Consider the following 15,540-nt stretch of genomic DNA (forward strand, 5'->3'; position numbering starts at 1 on the left):
GAAAGGCCATACCCGAGGAATGTAGACCATTGCCTTAGGAGTAAGGACAGTGCCTAAAATCAGGGCAAAGCTGAAATAACCCCAGTCTAACAGTGTCAAATGCCAAGCTTGATGGAATGTACATGGCCTGCTCTTTCCCTGTAAGAACAAAACTACATTCTTTAGAAGAAAAATAAACCAGAACTTCTATATCAGTAATCAACAGATGTACAAAGAAGCAGGCAAAAATCAACCGTCTTTTACTTAGCTCAGTGACATAGTTTAAAAGTTCGATGGGCTTATGTTGGTAGCAAGATGGAAGAACACACATTCTTTGCTGTGGAGTAGCAGCTTCTTAGAGAATAGTGTGTGGTAAGATCTATCAAAATTCACATTAAAAATAATTCTGTAATTCCACTTTTATGAATTTCTCCTTATCATAGATGTATGTGTGAAAAGAAAAATATACAAGTTGATTCATTGCAGATGTTATATAAAAACAAAAGATTGGAAACAACCAAAATGGCTGTTCTGAAGTGGACTGATGAAATAAACTATGGTGTTTTTATTCATCAGAATACTATGCAATAGGATAACATACATTACATACATATCTAATAAGTAATAATCTCAAAGATAAATTGTTTTAAAAAAAGTACAGATCGGTTTGTTTAGCGTGCTGTCATTTGTGTAAAGGAGCAATATTTATAGACAGTCCAAGAAACTGGTAATAGAAATTGCCAGTGGGAGAGCACCTACATAGCAGGGCTGTAGAGACAAGGAGACTTTTTATGGTATTTTTTTATAGCTCTTGAATATTTTATTAGGATGTATATTACCTACTCAAAATAATAAACATGAGATGAAAAAGCAACTATGAAATTTGGATCATGGTAGGTAGGCTGTAATAGTAGTAACTTTTGTTATTAAACAGATCAAGTCCTAGATACTATGTGCAAATTATCGGAAATAACTAAAAACAGTCACTGCTTACTAAGGGTGTTTTATGATCCATTATGATATAACCATGACATCATATTTTTCTTTCTAAAAGTAAGTGCTTTAGTAGAAATATTTATTTGAATCACAAAGGAAGGAAGAAATTAGTTTCAATTAGGTGAAGTGAGGCAAGTTACTCTAAGCACATGCTACAGGATAGATTTTGACTGCAATATACACAGTATTCCCCAAACAGAAGAAACACCATGACTGATGTCTTCTGGAAAGGTAAATCATCTGACTGAAAATGTGTTCAATGGAAAGAAAGGCTTTTTTTTTTTTTTTTTTTTTTGAGAGTCTCATTCCGTTGCTAGGCACCAGGCTGGAGTGCAGTGGCACAATCTTGGCTCACTGCAACCTCTGCCTCCTGGGTTCAAGCAATTCTCCTGCCTCAGCCTCCCAAGTAGCAGGCACATGCCACCACACCCAGCTTATTTTTGTATTTTTAGTAGAGACAGTGTTTCACCATGTTGGTCAGGATGGTCTGGATCCCTTGACCTTGTGATCCTCCCGCCTGGGCCTCCCAAAGTGCTGGGATTACAGGCGTGAGCCACCGCACCTGGCCAGAAAGGCATATTTTTTAAGTTGCTTGAATGGACCTTAAAATTTCATGTCAAGATATAAACAAGACTTTTTTAAAAAAACCATTGAATGGTAATTTTTTTCCCTAAAATCCCCCAAAAAAGAGAGTCCAACACCTATTAAAACAAGAAAAGACCTGGTAGTTTATAAGCCAGTTCTAGCCCTCAGACATTTTTGACCTGCACAGTTGTTTTTTTTTGTTTGTTTTGTTTTGTTTTTAAGGCCGTATTTTTAAATGGAGATATTTTACTTCTGCCACTGCAATTAGCTGATAAATTTGCTTTGAATTTCTGCCTTAGAAGGATTCATGAATATATGAATACGCTGTCATAGATACAGAGATCTGGCCGTCGCGGGCTTCGGCCTATGTGGGAACACTTGGCTTGAGCAGGCAGGCGCTGTCCTATTCCAGCGGCTGCACATTGGCCCCTGCTCTCCTGCTTGTGCACTGCTCCCCTCCCCTCCTACTCCACCCCCTGCTGGTACCTGCTTAGCTATGCAATGCTTGCAACATACCTACCTAGTGCTCTCTGAGGGTCCAGCTTTATCAGTTGATTTTGATCGGTTTCTTGATATTACAAAATCTCCTTTCTTTGGGAATATAGATTACTTTGTTAGTTTCCTGTTATAAAATTTATTCCATAGATAATATTTTTAATGGAGTCATCTGAGAGTTTGACTGAGAAATGAAATTCAATTCCTGCTTCTTTTTCCTAGCTGTGGTCCATCGGCCCAGAAAGGAGCTTTTTATTCTAATTCATGAATTTTATTCAACATCATGAAAATGTTGTAAGTGTTAGTGGCCACCCCAACTTCTAAACATACGTTATTTTTTATACATAAACATACACACAAAACATACCCACTTATATGTATGTGTACATATACATACATGTATATGCATACTACACATACACATGCATATATGTATGGATTCACCCAGAGATACATTTGTGAGCACACTAGAATTGATGATTCATTTGCATGCTGATTTTATTTGTGACTAAACTTACAGCTTTCTCCCTAAAATAATACAAACACAATTAATTGAAATTACTATATGTTCTGAGTACAATTTGGTTTTGTTGTTTATATTTCTGTTACACAACTATTTTTAAAGTATACATGATAGTCTTTTGTGAAGAAGATTCCTTCCAGCACGTACACTGATAAACTTGTTTCGATTTCTGCCTTAGGAGAAAGACACAAGAGTGTGTGAACATCCGCTGTCCGACATAGTGATTGCCGGGGAAGCTGCTCATCCTTTACCGCATACCTTTCACCGCTTGCTTCAGACCATCTCAGACCTTATGATGTCTCTCCCCAGTGGCAGCTCATTACAGCAAATGGCCCTGAGGTAAATTTGTATCCTCGTATCCTAGGCACATTGGACAAGAGAGTTTATGGAATATTCAAAGTATGAAATGCTCTAAAAAAGCTCTTTACATAGTAAGATAGAAAGAATTTCTACATTATATAGATGGTGCCTCCCTCCTTACAGTCATAATTTTTAGAATGGTCCTTCCTTTTGGTTAATGGTGGTTTGCCCTTCTGTTAAATGTGACTCATGTACTTCTTAGTGCTCTGAATTATCTCTGTGACAGTCTCCCTCACTTTCCCCTTTTGCCTATTTCAAATCACCTAACTATTCCAAGAAGAGAATGGGAAAATGAAATCTCAAATACAAAAACCAAAATAGAGTTTTGACTTGAAAAGAATCTTAGGAAAAACAGCCTGGTTATATGCTGGCTAAAATCACCTTAAGAAGCATCACAGATGCTCAGCAGATTCCAATTTCAGTTTGAAATGTGTTCAGAATTTCACATTGCCCTTACACTGTGAACCTTGTTATTAGATTCACACACTGGACTCACACTTATAAATAAATTCTCCTAATTTCTAGTATAAGAAATAAGTTGATGGAATGATTGGGCTTCCCATATTCCTAATGATAAGACCAGTGGAAGAGAGATTTCTCTTTGTCCTGCTCACAAGATTTTTGAAATACAAGATACATCACACCCTGATGAATTAGTATGGCATTGTAAGATTAACAAATTTGAAGGGTTGTTACAGTTGTGTAACACTTGTTTACACGACAGATTCATTACCCTTTTTGCATCTGTAGCCTTGATCTTCATCTGTCTAATTTGTTTATATTTAAAATGGGTCAACTTTCCTTAGAACTTACGTTGTTCTGAAGAAGTTACCTTTATTTCTCAAAAACAGAAACAGGCCAGATGTGGTGGCTTACGCCTGTAATCCCAGCACTTAGCGAGGCCAAGGCAGGTGGATCATGAGGTCAGGAGTTTGAGACCAGCTTAGCCAAGATGGTGAAACCCCGTCTCTAATAAAAATACAAAATTATCTGGGTGTGGGTGACGGGTGCCTATAATCCCAGCTACTTGGGAGGCTGAGGCAAGAGAATCACTTGAACCCTGGAGGCGGAGGTTGCAGTGAGCCGAGATCGTGTCATTGCACTCCAGCCTGGGTGACAGAGCAAGACTCCATCTCAAAAAATAAGTAAGAATGATTTTCTTACCTGCATTTTAAAAATTTCTGTATTTTACTAGAGCATTAAGAGTTCTTGACATATTAGCTACAGAGTGTTCATTTAAGAGTTCCTTAGACGTTCCTAGAAAATAATTATTTCATATCCTGCTTCTATATCACCTTTTTAGGTGCTGGAGTCTCAAATTCAAGCAATCTGATCACCAGTTCCTTCATCAGAGCAATGTCTTTCATCACATTAACAATATTTTGTCAAAATCAGATGATGGCGATAGTGAAGAGAGTTTTAGCATCAGTATACAATCTGGCTTTGAAGCTATGAGTCAGGTCAGTCATTTCACCCTTATTATTTTGGCTGTCCTGTTTGTTAGTACATCAAAGGAGAAACTGTGTTATTCATGATAAGTTTGATCCTATCTTCCATTATGTTTTATCTTTTATCTGTTTGTTTTGTCTTCATGGAAGATTTCCTTTTAGTGTCATAAGCACTTATATTTGCTTCTGATAGGAATTATGCATAGTAATGTGCTTAAAGGACTTAACCAGCATTGTTGACATAAAAACATCAAGCCGACCTGCCATGATTGGCAGTTTGACAGATGGCTCCACAGAAACCTTTTGGGAATCAGGAGATGAAGATAAAAACAAAACTAAGAACATCACCATCAACTGTGTAAAAGGAATCAATGCTCGCTATGTGTCTGTTCACGTGGACAATTCCCGAGATCTTGGGGTAAGAAAGCAAACTTGATTTGCGGCTCTTTAGCTCTTTTCAGACCATTAGTATTCATGCACCCTCATTTCTAAATTTAGCAGAAGGCTTTATCACCTGGAATGTTGCCAACCAAACCTCATTGCTGTATTCTCCAAATAAACTGTAAGTCTAAAAACAAATTAATATGATTGGGAACACTATGGAATTCCAGTCCTGAAAAGAGGTCTGATTACAAATAAACCATGGCTACAGCTAAGCAAAATGAAAGTCTGCTCTACAGTTTTCTGCTTCCATGCCCTTGGCTAAGATTTTCCCTTGACCTGGAAGTTCTCCCCTTAAACTCTGATGATTGATTCTCCTAAGGTCTCTCAAACTTAATAAGAGAAATTCTTAATAACACCTCTAAAAAATTACTCTTTCCCTCTGCTGGGTTCTTCTTTGTATTACTCTGGTGGCGCTTAATAATAATTTTTGATCTATAGTGTAATTAGTTGTTTTTTTTTTTTTGAGATAGAATCTCCCCTCCGTCACCCAGGCTAGAGTGCAGTGGTTACTTCCACCTCCAGATTCAAGCTTTTCTCCTGCCTCAGCCTCCCAAGTAGCTGGGATTACAGGCATACGCCACCATGTCTGCCTAATTTTTGTATTTTTAGTAGAGACGGAGTTTCACCATGTTGTCCAGGCTGGTCTCAAACTCCTGACCTCAAGTGATCTGCCCACCTCGGCCTCCCAAAGTGCTAGGATTAACAGGCATGGGCCACTGCACCCAGCCTATCTTTAAATATCTACTTCTTTCTCACAATCCTCATGGAGTTAAAAAATAAGTTTCTGTACTGTCCCAAATAATCATAATTTATATGCTCCCTAGCCTAGTTTACCCACGTTTCAATTGAATTAAATATTCTTTTATAAAAGGCACTAAACAAGAAAAAAGAGTCCTATTTATTTGCGTGTTAACAACCAAGAAAGAAATAGCACTACCTCCAGACTGCCTTTCTTCTACCTCATTCTTGATGGATACTGTGTAGAATTTTTTTTCCTCAGAATGGATGTGGTTGGCCAGCAGAGGCATTATTAATGGCTCCCCTTGAACCACTGCCTGGCTCTTCCTGTGTCATTTGCATATTTCCTTTCTGAGGAAGAGCCACAGTGGTAGGGTTGGGTCTCCGATAACCTGGATGCAGGCCAGTCTGCAATCAGAGCAAGCTGCAACTCCTGTACATCAGTGCAGGTGCTATTCCTCCCTGATATTGAATAAGTAAAAGAAGCTTAGCTAATGTCAGATGAGCGATTTCCTCCACAGACCCAAGAATTTGCACTGGAATAACTACTTTATCTTACTAGAGAGTCAGGTGTAACAAAGCAAAACATTCTGTGGCTAGAACTCACTGTTGAGTGCAGAGTTACCTGTAGCTCATGGTACATTTTAAGCCAGGACATACTCTCCCTCAGAACAGTGATTGCAATCAATTTGACATATCTGTCTTTTCTCAGGGGAAATAATCATGACAGTATTCATTTTCAAAATTCCCAGCATGTAAGCTGACATCTACTTTCCTTTTTAAGAGGCTTCCTCTGTGTTATAGGTTGAGCGTTCCAAATCTGAAAATCCAAAATGCTACAGAATCTGAAACTTACTGAACACAGATGTGACACTTAAAGGAAATGCTTATTGGAGCATTTCTGGTTTTAGATATTTAGATTTGGGATGCCCAGCCAGTAAGTATAATGCAAATACAGTATTTCAAAATCCTAAAATATCCCCAGTCCCAAACACTTCTGGTCCCAAATATTTCTGATAAAGGAAACTCAACCTGTACATATGTTTTCCTTGAGTTATGTACCTCCGTGTCCCCCAACCTGCCTACCACAGAGCCTGTAAACAGTATTCTTTGATTTGAATTTTATCCACCTACAGCACTCATAATATGCAGCTCTCCAAGGAACTAATGTTAATCTATTTCTTGATGTGCTCTGCATAAAACATACTCAACCCTAAGGTCTTTGGCTCTAGGATGAAATGTATTGAACTTGTGCTGATGTGTTAATGTTGCCTTCCCTAGTTTGGCAAGTATCTTGGGGATAGAATTTCTTGCATATCCTACTCCAAATCTATAAGGAAGTCTGGGTACACTGTGACACTCCTAAGTATTTGTCAGTTACCTTTCCTTTTTATACTTCAAAAGTAATGAGAATATAGCAACAAGGGTGTGACATAAGTGACAAGCATATTTGCTGAAAGGCTTCATGAGGATGCAATCTGAATATTTAGACTTTGAAAGGAGAGGGAATGTCAAGCTATGAGAGAGCACATGGAGAGGGGCTGAAATGTACAATTTAAGACAGAGTTTGTGAGAATAAGACTGAAGTTGTAGGAACCATGGTTAGTTGGAGGGATGCGGTGGGGTCAATCAGGAAGGATGGTAAGAGACAGGCAGAAGACTTAATGTGAGAAACCATTTGTAAGTTCTGAAGCAGTGATATAGCATTATAACTATTGTGAATTGTCTATTTCAGAATAAAGTTACCTCAATGACCTTCTTAACTGGCAAAGCAGTAGAAGATTTGTGCAGAATAAAGCAGGTAATTAAAATTTTGTCATTAAATGTTTTGCTACCTGGAGAGAAATTTCTTCTTCTCAGCTTTCACTGTTGAGTTCCACCTTTGGCATACAACCAAGGTATTATAGGAAATTATTTATAAAACATTAAGTTGACAAATGGTCTATATATAGGAATAGTAACTGCCATCCCTGTGCTACACATCTTATCTATTATTGTCCTAAATGCTCCCTAGTCATGAGTGATTATATTGCACCTACAGTCTCCCATACCCCATTCCCCAACAAAGACTCCGGGTATCTTAAAATTTATCGCCTGTAATCCCAGCACTTTGGGAGGCCGAGGTGGGTGGATCACAAGGTCAAGAGATAGAGACCATCCTGGTCAACATGGTGAAACCCCGTCTCTACTAAAAATACAAAAAAAAAAATTAGCTGGGAATGGTGGCGCGTGCCTGTAATCCCATCTACTCAGGAAGCTGAGGCAGGAGAATTGCCTGAACCCAGGAGGCGGAGGTTGTGGTGAGCTGAGATCGTGCCATTGCACTCCAGCCTGGGGAACGGGAGCGAAACTCCATCTCAAAAAAAATAAATAAAATAAATAATAAAAAATAAAAAGTTATCACAGATCTCATTCACACTTAAAACTTTAATTCACCTATACTTTGAGTTAAAATAGGTTATTGTCCTCTGGCCTGAAAAATCTATGTTATAACACTGCAGCTATATCCAGGTTACAAGTCAGTTTAAACCAACTCTACACACAAGTTAAGTTTTATCTAGGCATGTATCTGAGACTGTGCTCAAGCTCCCTTACTTGTGTTAGTGAAACTTTGTCAAAACTTTTTCTCACTGGCTACTTTATCTCACAAAAGTTGACCAATTGCTTGTTTGCTTGCTTGTTTTCAAATAATATTGAAGGAATGAATTAAGATTTTAGACTAAACATATAATAAATTTTGTCTAACTTGTTAAAGAATTTGGGAAAATAATTCTATTCAATGAGATTGTGTTTGTTTATACTTAATACCCCATTTAGAAAATTGACATTAATTAAAATAATATCAATTTAATGTCTGTGTAAATCACATAAATATTTCCAGGCCATTTCTTGGTTATTAAATGCCATAAGAACAGTTTTCATTTTATGAAGGGAATAGTGTCAAAAACTAATTCACAGTGTTGTAACATTTGATCCTTGAAAAAAAAAAGTCATATTCTCAATGAAATTTAGTGACATAAGGAATCACAGGTGTGATGTTACATATTATATAATTTTTGTTCAAAAGTAAACATATTAAGTAACTATACATTAAAAGTACATTATCTTTAAATGGTGCTTTAATGTGAGGATACACAAGCAAAGAACCCTTTTCTGATCTTGTGATGTTTCTACCTACAGTCGATATAGGTAAAGTACAGTCATATAAATTATTTGTAATCCATTCACTCATATAACTTTGCTCAGAAGCCGTATGGTAATCAGGCCTGGATTTTAATTCTCAATTCCACCATTTACTGAAAATCCCTTAACCTGTGTTCACCTTAGTTTCTTTGTCTGTATAATAGCTACTATAAATAATATCGCTTATCTTCACAGGGTTGAAGTAAGATAATCAGTGTGAAATGACCTCATAACCTTTACTCTGTACAATTCTTTGTTATTTGAGTTTGCTGATATTAATGCTAAGTCTAGCCCAGTGATTAAAAATGATCCAGCTGAATCAGGTTTCTGCCTCTTTTCTACTCAACCAGGTTGATCTAGATTCCAGGCACATTGGCTGGGTAACAAGTGAACTTCCAGGAGGGGATAATCACATCATCAAAATTGAATTAAAAGGCCCAGAAAATACACTGAGAGTTCGACAAGTCAAAGTCCTGGGCTGGAAAGATGGTGAAAGCACAAAAATAGCTGGCCAGATTTCAGCCAGTGTGGCCCAACAGCGGAACTGTGAAGCTGAGACTCTGCGAGTATTCAGACTTATTACGTCTCAAGTGAGTGTCCGCACAACTTATTCTAGCACAGGGTAATTGATGTCGTATATTTTAAGAGTGTAACAAAATATTTTGTAAAACTTGCTATAGAAATTTCTGGCTATAAATGTTGCCCATTTTTTCTTTTCATAGCCCTAAACACCCGAGTTTCATGTTGCATTCATAATTAAGAAGAGTAATGGTGTATATTAGCAAGAGTGGCATATTATAACACCTGCAGAATCAGCTAATAAGTCCTCTGGCTATTACAGTGTTAATGCCTGTCATTAATTCCTTCTCACATGCATATCTTCCTCATCAGGTATTTGGAAAGCTCATCTCCGGCGATGCTGAACCTACACCAGAACAAGAGGAAAAAGCCCTATTGTCATCACCTGAAGGAGAAGAAAAAGTATACAATGTATTTATTTGTATTCTAAAGATCTTTATTTCCCTTTTCTATTCTTTTTTCAGTGAAATAATTCATGCATTGCTGTATATTTTAATGATGTAATAACAGTTTTATGCAGTTCCTATTTTTTCTTAGAGGATGAAGGAACTATCTAAAAGAAATTCATTGTTCATGTATCATCTAGCTAGTATTTTAAGTAACAGCAAAATTTGCTCTATACCTTGGGTTTTTAGGTTCATTTGTTGGCATTTACAAAATTAACTTAATCATTTCTGTGCTATACCCCATCATTTATCTTTTCCCGCCTCCATTTTCCCTGTCCTTCACAGTTCAGCTCAAAAGTACTCTTCTTCATGAAACTTGTTTATGATTTATCTTCTTCATGAAACTTATTTTTGATTTCCCCAAACAAAAAGCAGCTTTCTGTCTGCTGGAGTTCATAGTAATCTATATGTGTCTCTTCTTTGTTTTTCTCTTATGTTTATCCGCATACATGTTTTATCTCTTCTACTGAACCATAGCTTCTTTTTTTTTTAATTTTATATGAAGTTTTATTCTCAAAATACAAAAAAAAAAAAAAAAAAAAAAAAAAAAAAACAAGGGCTAAGGTGTTATTTCACAGCACTTGCTTGCCACAGTCTTTATGAAGCACACAATTCCAAGCTAATGGACAAGTTCCTCCCTGTGCTCTAGGTCATTCAAAGGAGGCAAGCTCCTTTGTCAAATCAGGAGCCCAGATGCAGTGTGGGAGGTTCTCAGTGGGACCTAGTATTGCTAGAAGAGCCTTGCTTATACAGCGTTAAGCACATGGGTCTCTTCCCTTAGAATGTATCTGTCTCACATGCTTGGGGACTGCTGTGCAGGAACACCTGGTGTGGCCTGGTGAGGCAGCGTATACGTGGCCCCCAAAAACTGGTCTGCAATTCTTCCTGTTTCTCACAGCCCACTCAGCAGAGCACCATGCACTGTGGCTGGGTAGTTACAGATCGTATGTTCTCCCGCAAAGAAGAATTGTGGAATTGGCTGTGGGGCGCCTGGAATTGATGGGCCAGGAGTGATTGGCTGAGCCATTAAATCATTTCCAGATGATCCTGCAGCAACATAGGAATAAGAGCCCCAGGCCCAAGGATCAGCACGCCAACAAGACACCACAGTTTCTTTGGGCTGGGGTACTGCACTGCTTCCAAAAATCCCTTTAAGAATGGCCAGGCATCGGCCAACAATCACATCATTACTTATATTTTCCATGATACCATCAGCTTCTCCTGCCACTAGTGCCAACAGTATTGGAGCTTTATAGAGATTCCAGAAGAGGAAGAGCTCACCCCTGCTGGAAGTCGTACTGCCAACATGCCCAAACAAATTGACACTTGGATCCCAGAACACCCAGTCAAAACACAACACCACCTTATTAAGACTGCCAAATCCCATCCTTTGGACTGCAGATGTTTTCCACTCAGGAAGAGGTGGCACAAACTGAACAGCTGGTGGCTGCTGCTTCAGCACACCCAGGGGAAGGGTACAGAGAACTGCATCGCATTTATAAATAAAGGTTTGACTCGTGGAGCAGGTATTCACAGCTATCACTTCACATCCTGAAGCCGTGTAGTGAACCTGTCGCACTGCTGTATTCAGTTTAATGTCTAGGCCTTCTGCTAAAGCCACAGGCACACATGAGTAGCCATTCCTCACCGTCAGTTGGCTGCCAGTGAACTCGGTCATCATCCTGATCCCAGTGTTTAAGGGAGAGAGTTGAGAGAGGTGTGGCATTAGCAAATTCAAGATTTGCAAAATGCCAGTCAAGTATTTGTCTGTCTCTTGAGGAGAGATATACATCACTTGGAGGATTCGCTTCCAATTCCTGAAGTTTTTCTTCTAGCTTTCCTTGTGTTTCAGCTAATTCATCATATTCCTTGCATAGGGCGGTCAGATCCCTGTGTTTGCTTTTCACTAAGAACTCGGCAGTAATGTCTCTGGGTGGCTTTACTTCAGATGCTTCTTTGTATTGCTGATGGAGTTCTTTGATTTTCTCTTTCAAATTTACCGTCTTATTAAGAAGTTCTTTCAATTCTTCCTGAGTTTTCACTATCTTCTTCCAATGTTCAATCTGCTCATCTTTGACATGCTTTTCTTGCAACTGAATGACAACTTCTAATACCTGGCCAAGAGACACAGGTTTATTAGTGAGGACATTGAAGTCTAGCTGATGACTAAGGTAAGATGTAGCTTCTAGCAACCGGTTAAGCTCTTGCTCTACCATTTCATCTTTCTCTTTAGGAACAGCTTGTCCGTTTGCTTCATAAAGTGGGCATTTTTGCTTGATCTTGGCCAGTTCCATATTTACTTGTTTGCTGACAACAGCCATAGGATTCCCTCCAAGACCTGTTATCACCGTGGCTCCAAGATCAGCTACATAGTTTCCTTTGCGAAACGTAGCAACTCGTCCACCCACACGATCCCTGGCTTCCAAAAGTATGACATCCATTCCAAAACTTTGTAACTGTCTAGCTGCTGCCAAGCCTGAGACCCCAGGGGCTATAATAATGACCTTTCCTGTCTTTTTAGTTGGTAGGGGTTTTGTCCTTTTATAGATGCCACAGTTGATAAGACCATGCCGCTCCAAATAACTGTGCACTCGGTGGAGAAGCACAGTATCACTGTTATAAGGTGCTTCTAATTGTTGGAGAGTAGCCTCAAATGTCAGTTGAATCTTTGGATTATCCAACCGCAACTGCAACGTGTGGTTTCTAATGAACAGAAAAGCTTTCTGGGTCCGCTGTGGTCCACTGATAATATCTGGAAAACAGGCTGCTTCTTGAGAAGTCATCCGGTCATGAGGAAGTCGGCTCTGGAAAGCTGCTCCCTCCACCCCCGATGGTTCTTCAGGCTCACTTCCGTTTTCTTCCTCAGGTGGGGCTTGAGGAGGTGGTGGGGGAAGCTTCTTTTCCTTCTCTGCTTTAGCATTTCTCTCTTCTTCTGAATAATACTTATCTTCTGAGAGGTTGGCCAAGCTTTCACCCATCTCTCTGTACTCTACCTTCGCCCGCTTGCGCCTGCTAGGCCGACGCCCCTCCGGAGTCTCTGCTATTCCAGTTTCCATGGGGGTCGCAGACCCAGGCACGACGGTAGGCCCGGCCTGAGGCCCTGTGGACCCCGGCGGTTCGGCCAGGCCCCCGGGGGGGCGAGGCCCGCGGAGGCTCTTTCTTGCGGGGCGTGCGCTCCCCGGCCGCCCCCTGCCCGACCTCGGCTGGGCCCGACAGGCCTGCGGGCGGCGCGGCCACCTCAGGGCCGTTCTCGGCACTGTCTGTCCCGGCTACCGCCTTCTTCCCAGACAACATCTCGGGCCGCCGGGCCGCCGACGGCCGTAGGGGCAGCTCCGTGGGTCCGAACCGCCTCCTGAACCATAGCTTCTTAAAGACCAAGTCCATGTCTAATCGGTCTTTGTGTCCATCCTGATATAATCACATACATGTTCTGTAAATTTTTATTAGAATAACTACTCTTTATTATTGTTCTTGAAATTTCTTCTAAAAATACAGTTGCTTTACTTTTTCAGTCCTTACTTAAAACACAGTACCTAAGAGTTTTGTACCTCATCCGTTTCCAAAAAGAGAAGTCAACTCTGACTAGTCTCAGTATTCTAGTGTCTTTAAATGCTGCAAATAATTACCTTGGCAGCCCTTTCAAAGATAAATTTCAAAGATTTCCCTAGACTAACCCTGTGTTTCCTAATACAGTAGTATCCAAATCATTGCCATATTTTTGTTTGACGTTTGAAAAAATAAGATTTCTTAAATGCCGGTAACTTCTTTCAACATCTTTTGGAGATCTCATTTGAACGACTATAAGACTGTAACCTACCCATTAAACCAACTGAATTTTAGCAAATGTCAGCTCCGTACTAAACACTTGTGAGAATGGCAAGCCCTCAAAAAACTTGCATTCTGTTCTTGGTTGTGAACCCTCTGCATTCCCCTCACCCCCCAAAAAGAAATCAACAAGATACCAAACAGCATATAAGCAAGTTATTAAATGTGTGGAAAAATTGCAAATGACAGAGACTTTCAGAGTACATTGATATCATTGTGCCCTGGAGTGGTCAGAGAAGGCTTTTTAGGGGATATTGGACTTGAGTTAGATCTGAAAGAGAATGAAGGGATCAGAGTGAGATTAGTAGAGAGAATGGGAGAAAGGACTGATCAGAGAGGCTGGCCTAACAGTAGGAGAGTATATGTTAAGGAGTTAAGGTTAAATAGGAAAGGTTACACTAACAGTTGGGTGCCCATGAAATAACATGATTTTTAAGAGAATAATTTTTTTAAGTTAGATTATTGAAGCATAATTTACATACAAAAATTCCTCATTTTAAACTGTATCATTCAATGAATTTTTACTTGTGTACACTAGTGAAATAATTATCACAATCAAGTTTGTTTTGTTCTGTTTGAGACAGGGTCTCGCTCTGTCACCCCGGATGGAGTGCAGTGGTATGATCATGGCTCACTGCAGCCTCAACCTCCTGGGCTAAATGGATCCTCCTGCCTCAGCTCCCAAGTAGCTGGGACTACAGGTGCATGTCACCATGCCCAGCTAATTTTTATATATTTGTAGAGATGTGGTTTTGCTATGTTGACCATTCTCAAACTTCTGTGCTCAAGCAGTCCTCCAGTTGATATTAATCCCAGAGTGCTGATACGCACATGAGCCACCATGCCCAGCCCACAACCAAGTTTTGAAACACATCACTTCCCAAATTTCTCTCATGTTCCTTTGCAGGCAGCCCCCCAACCTCAGAGAGGTTCTGACTCTCAAGTAATTTGTTCATTTCATCTAAGCTGTTGGATTTGTTCATAATATACACTTATGTCCTTTTATTATCTGTAGAATCTGTAGTGATGTCTCTTGGTGATTTGTGTCTTCATTCTTTTTTTCTGGAATAGTTTCGCTAAAGGTTCATCAATTTGATTCCTTCAAAGAACCAGCTTTTTGTTTCACTGATTTTCCTCTATTTTTGCTTCTTAATGATTTCAGCTCACATTTTTATTTATTTCCCTATATTTGCTTTTCATTTCATTTTTTCATCTTTTTCTGGTTCCTTAAGGTCTAAGATTAGATCATAGACTCTAAGACCTTCCTTTTCTCATCTAAGTATTTAATGCTATTACTTTCTTCTAAGTACTACGTTAGCTCATTTCACAAATTTTGGGTTTTTAAAAAATTTTCATTCAATTCACAATGTTTTCTTATTCCCATTTTTATTTCTTCTTTGACCTTTGGGTAATTTAGAAGCACCTTGTTTAGTTCCCAAATATTTGGGAGTATTCCTGTTTGCTTTCTATTAATAATTTCTGGTTTAATTTCATTGTGGTCAAACGGTATACTTCATATAATTTCACTCCTTTAAAAAGTGTTAACATTTGGATCCTGGCCTGTAATATAGCTGTTTTAGTGAATGTCCACGTGCACTTCAAAAGATTGTGAACTCCACTGTCGTTCTTTGAGGGGTTCTATAAATATCAGTTAATTCGAGTTGATCGATAATATTCAAGTCATTAAGAGCCTTACTGGTTTTGGGTTTTTGTTTTGGTTTGGTTTTTTTTGTTGTCGTTAAGTACCGAAAGAAGAGTTTTGAAGTATCCAATTAAATGGATTTGTTTATTTGGAATTTATTATACCTGGTAGCTGGTCTCAACATTCTGATGTGCTCCAAAAAAGTTTTGGTTTTGTACATGATCAGCTTTTTCTTCATTGTTAGGGCAAAAGGGACATTCTCATGTGGTTCTCTATCCTAAGAAATGTAAAACCAAG

At 39.1% G+C, this 15,540-nt stretch overlaps 1 protein-coding gene and 1 pseudogene across 51 annotated transcripts in view; one reads left to right on the top strand and one right to left on the bottom strand.

Annotated features, from left to right (window-relative positions):
* MYCBP2 (MYC binding protein 2) overlaps positions 1-15,540 on the top strand; it is a 286,856-nt gene that overhangs the window by 245,855 nt on the left and 25,461 nt on the right. For 47 of the 50 annotated variants that reach the window (XM_054252281.2, XM_054252292.2, XM_054252284.2 and 44 more), the window contains 6 exons: positions 2,757-2,917; positions 4,242-4,398; positions 4,580-4,804; positions 7,304-7,369; positions 9,102-9,341; positions 9,643-9,741. In XM_054252281.2, the coding sequence (XP_054108256.1) occupies positions 2,757-2,917; positions 4,242-4,398; positions 4,580-4,804; positions 7,304-7,369; positions 9,102-9,341; positions 9,643-9,741 (948 nt within the window). The remainder of the gene's footprint in view (positions 1-2,756; positions 2,918-4,241; positions 4,399-4,579; positions 4,805-7,303; positions 7,370-9,101; positions 9,342-9,642; positions 9,742-15,540) is intronic. The other 3 variants (XM_054252282.2, XM_078342035.1, XM_008980676.3) reach the window with 1 other exon arrangement.
* On the bottom strand, positions 10,258-13,112 carry LOC103787766 (lysine-specific histone demethylase 1A pseudogene; annotated as a pseudogene). The gene has a single exon (XR_013524158.1). The product of XR_013524158.1 is annotated as a lysine-specific histone demethylase 1A pseudogene (transcript).

Source organism: Callithrix jacchus, chromosome 1 (assembly GCF_049354715.1).
Source record: "Callithrix jacchus isolate 240 chromosome 1, calJac240_pri, whole genome shotgun sequence".
Lineage (NCBI taxonomy): Eukaryota > Metazoa > Chordata > Mammalia > Primates > Cebidae > Callithrix > Callithrix jacchus.